The following is a 15,185-nucleotide window of genomic DNA, read 5'->3' as shown; positions in this document are numbered from 1 at the left end:
GTTGATTCACCTTATTTAGGTTAACTTGTTAAAAATCTTAGAATACCTGCAGTATGTTCTTACTCCTTTCACATAGCAATATAAATCTGAGCAAACACCTTTTTTGCTTTAAAAAATGCAAAGTTAACCATTTATGTTCCCTCTCATTTTTCCTTATTGGTAGCCAGTTGCTCTATGCCATAAAGCCTTCAGCCCTGTTCAAGAAAGGTTTTGGAGCAAAGCCCCCACTTTTGGAAACTGTCAGTGTTGACTGTGTTGGAACATTTTAAGTGACCCATTTCCACATTTTGCATAATAAAAAATCATGCCACTTTTAATGCATTGAACTAATGAATTGGCCTCAATAGTAAATTATATTTTAATCAGTGTTTAGACAACCTAGCTCTGCATATAGTAACAAATATATATATATTACATAAAATCTGTATTTTCTTGATCTTAAGAATCACTACTCTCTTAATTTTCTGTAGAAGATTGGCTTAGTTTGAGGATAATAAAAAGTAAAGATGCCTACATGAGATAATTTTCACTTTCTGGAGCTTGTTTATAATAAGAAATGGTAACTGAGGTGCAATTGGTTTTGTATTCTATATTAACATAAGCAATCGGCTGCACAGTGATTTGGGCTTGTAAGTTGTTCTCCATGAAGATGGAAGTAGATTAAAACCTTGATTCTTTTTAGCCATGTATTATTTGTATATATCATTCTTCATATTAGCTTGGCAGACAACTTTATTGGGTTTTGGCAACTGGATGTGATGTTTGTTTCATTCTTTATGCAGCTTGATTGGGACACTGTGCAATTATAACAAAATCAGTCTTCTATAATGTCCACATTTAGGACTTTAAATTTGCACAGGTGATGTAAAGGTGAACACAGTACTCTGAGTTTATCCTGAAACCACTGATATATATGATTTATCAATGATTTGCTATAATAATTCAGCTGTAATCATTTTTCAAGTAACTTGTGCCATGTAAGTTTAGTTAATCACTATGACTTCACCATCATCTTCCTTTATGATAGAAGCTGATTTTTCTTACCTTTATAGTGATTTTAAACTCTAAAAAACTCTACTCTAAAAATTTCTAAAGCCTCCATTTTTCCATATGACTTCTTGTTGTTATTGCCTCAGTAGAGCACAAACACACTTTGCACTTGATGCTCTCAGTGCTGTTTTATTTCTTTACAGAGGCTTTGTGTATTACTTTGAAATTTGTTCGTAAAATAAGCCAGAGAAATACTTTTTCTTCTCCAGGCATTTGATTTCTGTGTAGAAGGACACAAATATATTCTACTTTATGGTACATTTTATTCAAATGACTTGATGCTGTTGAAAAAATGTCCATCTTTCCAACTTGACTTCAGACTGTGGGAGCCATTCTCGTGACTTCAGTAGACCAAGCTCATAAATAACTTGGTCTTTATCCAGAGCTGGACACCAGCCTTTCAATTATGTCTGTCTCAGTGAAATTTATCTCTTTATCCAGGCCTATTGGAAGACAATAGATGATACCTGACTTTCTACCTAGTTCTTGAATTCCACATCACTGTGATATTTGGTTGTTTCTAAAACTTAGTTAAATTATTCTTTGCAGGCAGCCACCTGCTTTACAGAAGTTAAAACTTTAACATTGTAAATAGTGTGGCCTTATATATAGTTCAAGTCTCATTCCTTATTTTCAGATCTCTTTCTATCCATTTCTGCCCACTCTTATTGAAGATTGATTCAAAAAGATTACAGAAGTTGCTCTTTCTGTCACCCTTTAATCTTTCTTCTTTGGGGAATGTAGAAGATACATAGCAATGAATACAAACTTGCAAAGTTAAACAGTCTTTTTTTTTTTTTTTTTAACCAAAATTTACAGTCCTTGCAAAATGTGTGCATGAATAGCATTCTCCAAATCAAAGATGAGGTAGAAACAAATGTAATCCTGAAAATTAAGTGATTGGTATTTCTTTGCCTCAAATAAACATCTATTGAACGTGGAAATTGTCTTCTGTAATATCTACAGAGCAGACCCGTCGGTCTCATATGCAGTCTAGTCGAGCCCAGGAACGCCTGTTCAATAGCACTGAGGTGACCAGAGCGTTCCATGGCCAGCAGATATAATATATACAAAACTATGTATAATAATCACTGGCCACAGCACTTTATTACACTACATTGATACCTAACTTTATTATGTAATGGTGAGATATGAAACAGAATATTATCAAAATCTCTTCTAGCGTAGAGTTTGCTGATTAGATATGGAAATCATAAGGTTTAGTGTTTCAGGAAACCTATGGAGGAAATACTAAAAATACTACCTGAAGTATACAAATTATTGCTTACTTCTGAAAAGGGATAAAGCAATACTTGACTATTTTAAGTGGTGTTGCATAATAAAAGGGTAAACATTTTCAAAGTTTTGTTTCTATGTTGCAATAGTGTATTTTCGTATATTAAAATATTAGATTTTTTTTTTGCTAACTGTTTTTTGCAATGGTTTCTTAATTTGAGGGAATTTATTATGCAGTAGAATAACTTGTTCTAAGGAGCATCATGTGTCAGCATTTTTCTCAAGCTTTCTTTTGTCTTCTTAATGCTTCAGCGAAGCATCTCTGCTGTTATATATGGTAGCAGTTAGCAAGTAACCTTAGAAGTATAATCCCTTGTTTTTGGAATAGTGCACAGAAAGTATTTCAAAAACAACATTAAGATTCTCCTTTCAGGATTTCATCTTTGGTATTGGAAATGAAATGGATGTTTTTTTTCTTCTTTCCTCTTTAGATTTAAGTAGACGAAATATCTGTTAGACTGATGTGATGTTTATCCTACCAAGACAGCTGAGAAACATTTGAAAAAATTTTCTGAATTTTGGCTGAGCTTAGATTGTGACGGGTGATGATAAGTCATGCAGTATTAGCTGCTTCTCAGGACGTACATTGCTAATCCCTGTGAACAACAGCGACATTGATTTTTGTTTCCTGGAACCTGTAAGAGAGAATAGAAAACAGCTTTGAATTTGGCTTAGACATTCAGATTGCTTTTTTTTTTTTTTTTTTTTTTTTTTTTTTTTCCCTGTAGCAAAATTAATTGGATATCAAGGAGCTGGTCTTTTATGTTCTTAGCAATAGAACGAGGAGGGCTCTGACTTCTTGCCTGTACATGCACTAAAATCTCCTCCAAGATTAAGAGAAGAGGTGAACCTTTCAGTCACTGTAAAAAAAATATATATATATATATATAGATAAAGTAGGTAACTTATGCATAAAAAGCTGTTCATATAGAATACACAAATGTTTGTTTATAAATGTATGCATGTGATCTTCATGAGAATATTCCTTATTATTCATTACTATTGGTTATGTGAGTATTTTGTTTCCCTTTTCAGATCCTGCTCCCTCCTGCAGGCAGCATGTCCACAGGTGGATAAATGTAACATTAGCTACTCTGGTACCAGCCCAGCGACACTGGTGGGATTGCATCAGTGTTGCTAAGAGTACAATTTAGTTTTCAGTACTTGTGCTAGATTTAACGCGTGAAAAGAAAAAAAAAGAAAAAAAAAGGCAAATTCACCGATTGTGGTTTGCCCACTGGCTGGCAATGGGGTGGGGGAGCAGGGAAGAGAATAGTAACTCGCAAAGCTAAACAGATGGGGAGAGACAGTTCTAGGCAGAAATGTTGAGTCAGAGTAAGCTGTCACTTAACAAGTTGCAAAAGATTAGATGATGCTGTTTATATTTTTTATTTGCCTAGGAAGTGGAGTATCTTCATTCTATACCTCATCATATGATTGCTACCCAAAATCTGTCATGGATATCAAAGAACACATTAAGTGATTGCTATTCTTTGATTGCCTAAAATTTTTGCCAGCCAGCATGCAATTGATTTCTTCCTAAAACTAAGAGGAAATTTTATCTCAAGTGTTTAAATGAATTTGTCTTCATAAGCCTGAGTTTATGTATTAGTTTCTATCTTTTAAATACTCTCACTCTTAGCACAGTTACAAATAAAATTGTACAAACTATAGTATTAAATATTAGTAAAGTTTAACAAAATAATAAAATTAGTAAAATTTATTAGCAAAATAACCTTGTAAGTCCCAAGTTACAAGTACTTCACAATTGTAGCTGATGAAATAGGGTCAGACAACAACAGTTTTCCATTGTGTGTATCCTCTGTGTAGACTGCAGTATTGTAAATGCACTTCTAGAAATGTGTGAACTGTAGAGTGAGTTGAAAAGTTCGATGGATTGTCCTCCAAAACTGAAAAGGTCTGGAGGCAGAGGATCCTGACAAATTGAAAGTTTATGATTAGTCATATATTAGGATGTCAGTAACAGTAGAAGCATAAAAGAAAATTAAAGGTAGGCTGTGACTGTGCATGTATGAAGCTGAATGTCAGCAATGCAAGAGAGAATGTATTTTTTTTGGACACGAATTACTGTATTTGTTTCTCTAAATTGTGCTGTGTGAAATTCCTGCATTAATGTCTATTACAAATTTAAGATGCAAGGATATTTGGCATTTTAGGAAATTATTCTTTTAGGATACAAATCCTGAAAGTCTGAAATGGCCCCATAGCAGCAGTGAGGAGACACAGGTTCCTCAGACAGCCGTTCCATCTGCAGTCTGAGACTGATGACACAAATCATAAATCTGTTGATTCCTCTCTTTCCCTAGTGCCTGTAAAGAAATGTCTAGATGATTGCTTAACGTAGATATCTACCTGTTAGCTAATAGAAGGGGACATGAATTTCTCTTAGTGTAAGAGATAAGGTTGAAAAGTACCAAAGGTGAAATCTGCAGATTTTTTTCTTTTCTTTGGTCCTAAATTCATACAACTTGGAAGTGCTAGCCTAAACAGTATTCATATACAGATGTTTTATTTCCAGCTTCTGTGACCCCATATGAAATAAATCTCTGCTTTGAGCTGCACCATGGATTATGCTTATTAGTCTGGGAGTTCTGCAATGGGTCCCAGTGAGGTGTATGGAGTGTTTACAATTACAATAAGCACTTTATATATATGTATATAGCCAACGGCAAAATAAATAAAATTAAAAAAAAAAAAAAAAAAAAAAAAAGTTTGATGGCTCCAAAGGATAGAGTTTTATCTAAAAGCAACATAAAATGACAGGAATACTTAGAAGGAGGGCATCAAGGTGTATGCCTTTTTGGATAAGTAGAAAGTGACAGAGGTACAGAGGTAGAACAGCTAAAAAGAGATCTAAATTGTCACTGAAGGAAGGAAAAGAATCGAGAAGCAAGGCAAGCAAGGGAAATCAGAAGAGCAGCCATTATTTGGCTAAGATTTTAAATTAAGGATACACAGAAGTGGCATATTAACAAAAGGATTCAAGATGCATAGAATGTATGAATCACTTAACAGGAGTTATGGGAGACAATTATGTTAAAAATTTAGCTGGAATGATTAGAAGGTGTAAAGTCAATTGTGAATGACCCTTTGGCTGAAGTGTGTTTAGACAAAATATGTCTAATTCTATATGTACGTACATGCATCTTTGTGCATGCACGTACATATAGAATTAGAAAGAAAAGAACAGATTTGGAAGCGGTAAGCAAAAATCAGATAAAGTGGAAGAGGCCGAGATGGAGATGTGGAAGCTATGAGGGGTGCTAGGGAATGGGGATACACAGGAATATAGAAGACAATTTTGTTCTGAACAAGATTTGAGAAATGAAGTAGGACAAGATTAAAAACAGGGAGCTGGAAAACAGCTAGAGAACAGTGATAAAGCTTACTGAATAAGTGAATGTTTTCTGCAAGAGAATTAAAGCAAACAAGCAAACAAAACAGAGTAACAATGAATGAGGGAGAAAGTAGGAAAGGATGAGTACAGTACAGTAACAGTGAAGAAGGAGGTAGAATAGAAATTAAGATCTGAAAAACGATATAGGAGACACCTGAGGAAGAGAATCACCATAAAAGTTGCCTTTGGGAAGAGTACAAACGGATCATGAACTTGATGGATATCTTTCCTGGTGTTCACTGTAGCTCTCTTTTGGCTTCTTGGAGCTTTTCTCATTTTGTGTTTTGCTCATTTTGCTCATGTTATATATATTGATGTCTTATGGCATATTGATAGTTATGATATCTTCTCTAAATGGTGTAAAATGGCTGGTGGCTGACTGCTCTATAGGCTTCTGTGGAAGCATTCACCTATACTGCAAGATCTATTACTGATAAAGCATAAATTTCCTTAAAAACATACAGTCTTTCACTCTTCTTTCTTCACACCAAAACAGTTGTATTATGACAAGAAAGCTTTACTTAATGCTAAATTTTCATCTGAAGAGCTTAACACATTTTTCTTGTCTCCTAGAGGAAATATAGGGGAAAAGAAGGAAGGAAGTGGAGTAAATTATGTGCTGAGATTAAAAATAGGTACAGGATATCTTGATATAAAGCAGATAAAAATGTATTCCTTCTCTTAGATAGAGAAAGCAATATGAAAAACTTTCTGGCAGTTTCTTCAGAACATTTTGAAAACATAGAATGATCATATTTGAAAACAAAGAATACAGGAGACTATTTTATGTATGTTTATAGGCAGAAAGAAAGGAAACAATTCTTGAAAATTTTTGAAAGGATGTCAGTGGATTTCTTGACAACAGTAAAGAAGCTTTGACAATTAATGAAGAAATAACCTACATCTGGAGATTGTGAAGGGCTGAACAAAGAAAGGTCTTTGGCCTTGTTAATACAATAGAAATCGTGAAGGACTCTTTAATTCATGCTCCTGTTTAACTATATAAATGGCCTTGATGTTTCTGAAATGTAAAATGGACTGCCTTCATAATGCAGCAAGTTAGATATCTTTAAAAGACAAATATGTCCTAGGGTTACTTGTACAACAGGAATTTGCCAATCCTGTATTCTGCTGAGCTTTGAGTGGTTAAGCAACTGATGAAATCATGCAGCTAAAAGAAACAAAATTAGTTGTTGAATAAAAATCACTATAAATGCATGATAATAAAAGTAGAAGCTATCTTATTTCTTGAAGACAGCTGAAAAACAATATCCAATTAAATATAATTAAAATGGAAATTTGTTTGTAATAGAAGTCTACAGACATAATTTTTAGGCAAAACATTCTCTTCCTGAAAATAAGACTAAGCATTACAAACAGCTCTGATGATACCATTTTATTAGAAAGAATAGGTGCAGTGGTCTCAGAACACTGCAGTTGTATAAATTCTAAGAGTGTTTTGGTAATATTATTGCTGCTATTGTTGTACAGTTTTTATCATTAAAATTAATGTGATGACATCTTTATCTTATTGCATGGATGGATGCAGTGGTAGATGTGTAGAAGTAAGAAAGGTATCACATCACTGCAGATGTATAAAAAATATATTAAATTATCATTGTGAGAAAAAAAAAAACATATCTATAAAACTCTGTAGAGCTGAATTTCTTTAACAGACTGCTTCAGTGGCTTACGTCATTCTTAAACTGCACAACATGAAAGAAAGTTCCTGGATAGTCATAGAAAAAATCTGCTTGGAAAGGAAGAAACAAATCTGAGGTTTTCAGATGCATATTTTGGTGTGCTGGGATTTATTTCAGACTTTTGACAAAACTGTATGCGAAGAACTTATTTTTATCTGTTCCTTATTTCTCATTTCTCTCTAAGCAAGCAGTTCATCTCTGTCCTCTCCAGATGACTGTTGCTTTCTTCTTAGGAAGACAGGTTGTCTGTTATGCTGTTTGGTAGTGATTGCAGCTTCACTAGGTTATATCTCTTGAACATTTCTATCATCTGGATGGTTACCATATATTACAACTCTTTCTTAAAGAAGCTTTCTATTTAAAAATTGGGGAGATTCCTCCAGTATAACAGATGTGGCTGTAAATACAAGACAGTAGTTACTTTGCTTTTGCAAGCAATTGCTTTAAATATTGGGACTTAATTTAGTTATAATAACCTCTGGTACAGGAGCTTACAGCTCCTGTACGCTCTGGATCATGTGTAAAGTCAGGAGACTGAGAAGTCCTCCTTCACCAGAAGTGTATATGTTGGTGATGCTGTTGCTGAACAGCCTTGGGGCATCAAGACCCTCAGAGGTTTTCTAAAGGTTCTGTGAGGACCTGTTCTTCATTTATTACTTGTGTATTTTGTTCTGGACAACCATATTTTTTGTGATCTTCTCAAAATAAAGCATGTTCCTGGACAAGAAGTGTCCTCCCTCCAGATTCTGTGCCTCAAAGAAGGACCTTGGTTGGTGACATTCTTCCATGCCCCTGAACTTGTGCTCTTCTTACCCACTTCTCCCACAGTCCACTGAGAAAGATACTGCCTTTCCCGTGGCCTGTTACTGTCAGAGGTGCTGCCGAGCACTCTTTTCCCAAGGAAGTGACATCAGTGTCCTGATTAGTGTTAGAGAGGTAAAAGTCAGTAGTGGTGTATTTTGGCTCTGGGCTGCTGGATAAGTGGAGAGACTGAATTGCTCCACATGGAGCAAGACAGTCGGTCTTCTGGGATCCAGTGCTGGATATCATGCTGTCCATGTACTGCCAGGAACTGATCCAGCCAAAAAAAGGCTGTGGGAAAAGCTGCTAATCCAGAGATCTTACCTTTTTCTTGTGTGTAATTGTGAAAGAGATATGACAGCCCTTAAGTAGGACTTTGCTACCAGTTTAGAGTTAGGAGTACCACAGTGGAATCAGATTCAAGACAAGTGCTCAGCTAACACATCGTTTTTAGATTTTGTTTGTACTCAGGGAAAGAGTCATATTCATCCAAATTGTCTGAGATTTCTAGTGTATGATGAAATGAATTAGGACCTAGAGGTGAGTATAAAGGGAGTTAGATGATAGCTCACATGTCAGCATTACAGATGTCAACATTTCACTGAGGCTAGTGCTACCAGTGGTGTCAAGGACCTGAAAGTCAGAAAGAATATTTCCAAACAAACTGGGAAGAAGAGAAGGGAGAATCCTATGAAACTGTTCAGGGTGTTTTTTTTTTGTTTGTTTGTTTTTTTTTTTTTTTTTTTTTTTGTTTGTTTTTGTTTTTGTTTTTGTTTGTAACTATCTAAAATCATAAGACATTGTAAATTTAGCTGTGTGTTTTTGCTACACCCTGATCTAAAAGCAGAAGTTGGACAACTCTTGCAATGACCGGTAGAGAAACAGGTTCCCACTGCAAGAAACAGAAGCTCCTGTTACAAAGAGCCTGTTTACGAGCCTTGTCAGGCCAGAGAACTGCCACAGTTATAATGGACAAACACAGAGGATATGTCCTTATTCTGCTAAATAAGAGGACCGACAAGCCAGTATCAGCACTGGACCTTTCATTCTCCTCATGCTTAACTGCTGGCTCAGTCCTTGGCTGTTTCTTTTTGGTAGGCTCCAAACAGAGATAGCTTTAAGCAAGGAAATTTGGCTGAATAATGATTATAATTTAGCAGCATAGGTGCAGCCAATAAGCCTAAATATGAAATAATTGTACTACAGACAAATGGTACTACATACATTATCATTCTACCTGCCCCAGGTAGGTGCAAGATCTTCTTTTGTCCTTTAAGAAGTGACTATGTTGGGGTCTGAGCAACCATCAAGAAAGATAGGGTGGGGAACTGAATGCTGTACATAAATAACTATCCTTAAATAACAAAAGGAATTAGATCAAAGTTAGCCTTTTAATCTATATCATCCATGCTGCTGTGGCACCTGAAAATGGATCTCTGCTGTGATTAATGGAGAGCTGAAGACCTTTGTGGAATCATGACGGGGAGTGATAAAAGGAGCCCCCTCAGATTATTGTAATCAAGACAGTGTTTGTGTGCAAATATAAGTTGGATATTAGGCCTATTTTTTTCTCCTTTCATCTTTTAGAGAGGTTGCTCACTTCTCATGTCTCTCTTTTTCCCATTTTGCTGCACTAACGAGTTTTTAATGGAAAGGATAAGTGATTATAAGCAATGAAGCAAAGACAGCCTTATAGAGTGAGACTGAGGAATTGAAGACATAGATCAGAGTTTTCCACTAACCTAAGATAAAAGAGAAATTCATGAAAACCAAGACATATAGATAGCTTTGATTTCATTATCATTAGACAAGAAAGGACAAAAAATAGAATAGCTATAAAGCTATTCATACCTAGTAAGCTGCCTATATTCATGAAAGAGTCTATATAGAAAGTATTAAAGTGATAATATAGAACAGGAAAATATCCTATAGGAATATTTATGTTCATTTTTGATTTTAGCACAGTGGAATGTGATTACCAGGTAGCAGTCATGTAAGAAGTATAAATATTATATATGCATTAAATATTTTATTCATCTATGCTGTGTTTTGTTCTGTTGTTAAGTATGGCTTATTTGCTTGGACTTTTCTCCCCTTTTGAACAGAGATTCTGGGGATTGTGTTTCTATTACTGATTTCATGGTTTTTCAGATCTTGAATTACCTATAAGTTAAATACTTGGTAGCTTTTATACAATGCTTTTGTTTGGTAAATATATGTATCTCGTAATAATATTCACCACAGAAGTACCTAATTATGTTTGGAAGGTGCCTGGCTAGATAAAGAACGATTTGTATACAGTACTTTTGGATCACAGCTCGAAAGCTTATATAGGAATTTAGCAGTAGCAGGGGAGCAGGGTTGGAATGTTCTTGTCCTGCAATAATTCTGACCATTTTTCCCCCCCAACACTTGACATCATGACAAACGTCAAAACCTCAGTATTTTGAGGAGGGTTAGAAGGGGGTTGGTGGCAAACTGATTATCTGAAGGAAAAATACAAAATTCTTCTGCCCAGATTAGGTCAATCATAATGTTTCATCTCAGTATTGCTCCTGCAAACTACATTTCATTTTCTGTAAGTATAAATTAAATAAAATATTAAAGTAAAACTATTTTCAAGGAAATGTCTTTTCATCAATAACACAATGATTTATTGGCAAGATCTTTAATTTGCTTTTAATATTTTCTGGCAAAAATCCAAAAATTTCTGACTAGTAAGGGATGCTTTTAGCAATTCTTCTAAAAGTTTTTAATAATGAAAGTACTTTCATTACTATGCAGTTTACTTATGCAGTCAGATTTTGTAGCTTTCTCAGATGCAACTCTCTACTCATTTAAGAAATGAGGAAACTAAGAAAGGTTATTAAGTGTGTTGCCTAGAGGGACAGAAAAATCCATGCCAGACTGAAAACAAGGTTTCAGAGTACTGCTTAAATCAGTGTCATGTCTTTGGTTGATAGATTTCTTGTCCGGTGCAATCCACTTTGATGCCCTACATTCTGTAGTTTAATTTACTTTGACACTGAAACTCAGTGTAAGAATTGCATTAACATTTTGTGCCTTTTTGCCATTCAGCTGTCTATAGCAAAGGTCCTATGTCATGTTTTTTGCCCTAGGTTAAGATAGTAAACAAGATATATTTCCGTATCTGTATCAGTGAGCAGTTTTTACATAAGTACTCGTCTCATATTATGCTGTGGAGTATATTGGAGCTTGCAAGGAGATGAATAATTAATCATTCTTCTATTTGTGAGAATAATTTTCAAAAAAAGTTCTTCTGTTTCTGATATGGAATATTACCTCTTTAAATATTTGCACAAAGTCCACAGACACACTGCATCAGATATAACACCAATTATTTAAATGATTTAGTTATCTGGTAGCTCAGTTACTGTTCTTCAAGCTTATAGGTTTGATTCCATGCCATTAAAGACAAAAGGAAGCCAAGTATTCTATAATTTAGATAGACTGGTAAGTGTGCTGAAAAAAAAAAGTGCTTCTGTAAACTGATAACACGGGAATATTTACAAAATATCCCTACTAAAATACCTTTCATGTGCATTTAACGGATTGTCTTATTTTATTTTGTTTAGGTCAATGGAACAGAAATTGAATATGAATTTGAAGAAATTACACTGGAGAGGGTAAGTGTAATTTATTATTTTCTTATGGGAAAAATATTTTCTGTGTTGCAAATATTTATGAAGTTAAAAATGGTAAAAAATAAGATCATTTACATTTTGAACAAAGACTTCCACTATTTATCCTATGGCATCAAAATGTGAGTAATGCAATAGGATAAACCTTTCAAATTTTTAAGATCTTTCAGGTGTAGACACTTGCAGAACAGCATCCAGAATGCTTTCCCTTCTGTAATTACATCAGTGCTCAACTATGAATTTACTCATTAGGAAGAGCCCATGTGACTTGGTAACTCTCTTTTTGTTGTGAACTGGAAGTATGTAAGCTTTTCACACTTAACATCTTAATCCACTCCTCTGATCATCTTTGTAGCCCCACTCTGGACTCTCTCCAGTAGCTCCATGTCTCTCTTGTACTGAGGAGCCCAGAACTGGACTCCATACTCCAGATATGGCTTCCCCAGGGCTGAGGAGAGGGGCAACATCACCTTCCTCAATCTGCTGGCAACACTCTTTCTAATGCACCCCAGGAGACCATTGCCCTTCCTGACCACGAGGGCACATTGCTGGCTCATGGTCAACTTGTTGTCCACCAACACTCCCAGGTCCTTCTCTGCAGAGCTGCTCTCCAGCAGGTCAACCCCAGCCTGTACTGGTGCCTGGGGTTATTCCTCCCTAGGTGCAGGACCCTGCACGTGCCCTTGGTGAACTTCCTGAAGTTCCTCTCTGTCCAGGTCAAGACTAGATGGTCAGCATACTGTGTGAGCAAGAAAGTCTCAGCTGTTACTTGCTGTAGAGTTTACAAGGATTGATAATGGATTCAAGATTGCCATTGCTGAATTCCTTCAATATTCTACCAATTTTCTAGTAATATGAAGTTTTATCATCTTGAAGAAAACACAGTTAGGTTTCTTTCTACATAGAATGTGTGAATGCAGGGCCTGATCTATCACGATGTGATTGATGCCATATAAGCATATGCTATAAGGCAGCAAACTACCATTAAGTTTGATATTTAGATTATACAATTCATTGCACCACTTCTACATGCTATATTTTTAATTGCCCAAGATAATGAATTCCCTAACCATTCAACTTAAAAGGATACAAGCTTATATTCTCATTGATTTGATCACTCAGGCAAATTATAAAAGACCAATATATCTTTTTACCATAGCCATTCTCTGTGCATTCTCATAACAGAAAACATATAAGGTTATAGGCACTTTTTATCTACTGTCTCTGAAGTTACTTGCGCATCACTAGTTATTCATTGGACTACAGTTTCCAAAGGTCACTGAACAGAACACATGCCTCCTGGGTGATATTCTGAAAACCACTTTATTTTTAATAGATGTGTAAGTTATCAGTGTACTGCAGAACCAGAGCAATTTGTATCTACTCTACCTGTCTGATCCAGAACAGATAATTGGGTATTCAAAATGTAATAAAGAAATTAAAGAAATTGGTAAACAATAGCAAACAGACCTACATATTTTAATGGAGGATGTCTCAGTTGTTTTCTGGACACTGCTGAATTTCTGGCTTTTGATTATCACTGCTTGAAATGTTCTGTCACATGTATCGGTGTTTTGTCTCAAAGATAGGGTACTGTGTCTGCTGGGTTTTGTGAAAGATATAAAGCACAAGTGATTGCCTTTAAAGGGCTGTCATTTATGATAGATTGAAAGCATTTTTCAGAAGAAAGACATCCTCCATGTTGATTACCCATTTTCTTCCACAAAACCTCCTTTAGAAATTAGATGGAAAAATCATCTCTCTGTATTTAATGGCAAAGCTGCAAAACATATTACAGTTGCTGCTTTTGAGAGATAAAAATCTAGTTTGTCCATATCAAATATTTGGTAATAAACTTCTCATTTTAGTTCAGTTATTCAAGTTACAGTATTCTGCATCCCCAAAATAATCAAATATTTTCTTCATGACATTTATCCACATTTTGAATAATTAAAATAATTTTGCAATCAAATCAAAATGGTTTAAGGTGTTATTAGGGCTTTTGTACTCTTTATCTGTGCTAGAAAAAAAGAGAAAACATTGATTATATCAGAGCATCTCCTAGTTTTCATAAACGTGGCAGTGACTCTTTTAATTTAATTGTGGGAGGTCACCTTCATTCATTTGTTGTGAGAGTCGGGGGATGTTTCCCTGAGGAGAGTTGCTGGGTTAGGCATGACCCTCACCCCAGGATTAGGAGATGGCCCCTTCCTTTGGGGTAACATAGCACACTCGGGCACGTGTAGGCATCACGCGTTCCATGCAGAGATGGGTCTTGTATGCCAGAAGTAACTGCAAGGATGTAGTGGGCTTCTGTAGAAACCTTTTATTTATTATTATTGTTGTTATTTCTGCTCCATTTGACATGTTGGTTCTATTTAAAATTTTAAATGTCTTTATTTATAATCTACTAAGACTTGGGGTTTTGAGCTTACAAGGCTTGGGTGAGTCTCATGAGGGTGAGTTTTAGGCAGATCCACCTTAAAAGTGTGGTTAACTTGGAGTTTATGCCCTACGAGTTAAAGAGGTTATAAGTACGCATTTGTCAGTCCCATTTGGCAGTGGCAGCCTTGCACACATTTGCTACTTGTCATCTGTACCAACTGCTCATCAGATACCATTACCAGTCCCTGAGCCTGAAGGTCATTAAGTGAGTGCCTATGAATATAACACAATTATACAGGTAAGAGAAATTAAACACATGTGCTTTTCTTTATATATTTATATATATATATACACATACATGCATACAAATGTGTATATAGATAGATAGATAGGTTTAATTTCTTCAGCCATCAGAATGTGTGTTTCTCTGCCAACTTAAAGTCAAAAAAATGCAGATCCAGGAGTAGAGTAAGACTTGGCTGTTTGTAATAAACTACAATGCCGGAAAGCACCCCTAGACAGAATTCCTTAAAATAAGCCATTACCTTGCTCTAGCTTGAATAATAAAGTCATTGTTAAAAGGAAACTCTATATAAAATGGCTTGTATTAGTGCAGTGATCTCTTCTGTTACTTGAGGACCTGAAAAATGTTTCCAGCACTATCAAGAGAATGATCTACACTTGTAAATCAGTGATCAGCGTAAAGATAACAACTGAACAGGCTCTGACAAAGTCTGGCCTAAATTCTCTAAGCTAGAGGAAAGTTTTAATTAATTGACTACTTGGTACAATGCTTTGCTTGGGGACACTTACCAAAGAGGTGGTTTTAGTAAAAGTTGATGGAACATCAACTAATATTAATAGTTACCT

At 35.4% G+C, this 15,185-nt stretch overlaps 1 protein-coding gene across 4 annotated transcripts in view; it reads left to right on the top strand.

Moving 5' to 3' along the window:
• The window catches only part of LOC134135676 (disks large homolog 2), a 740,305-nt gene that overhangs the window by 344,207 nt on the left and 380,913 nt on the right, over positions 1 to 15,185 (top strand). For all 4 annotated transcript variants that reach the window (XM_062567370.1, XM_062567369.1, XM_062567373.1 and 1 more), the window contains one exon: positions 11,865 to 11,915. In XM_062567370.1, the coding sequence (XP_062423354.1) occupies positions 11,865 to 11,915 (51 nt within the window). The remainder of the gene's footprint in view (positions 1 to 11,864; positions 11,916 to 15,185) is intronic.

Source organism: Rhea pennata, chromosome 1, assembly GCF_028389875.1.
Source record: "Rhea pennata isolate bPtePen1 chromosome 1, bPtePen1.pri, whole genome shotgun sequence".
In the NCBI taxonomy this organism is placed as follows: Eukaryota; Metazoa; Chordata; class Aves; order Rheiformes; family Rheidae; genus Rhea; species Rhea pennata.
This window is presented reverse-complemented; position numbering and strand designations above follow the sequence as displayed.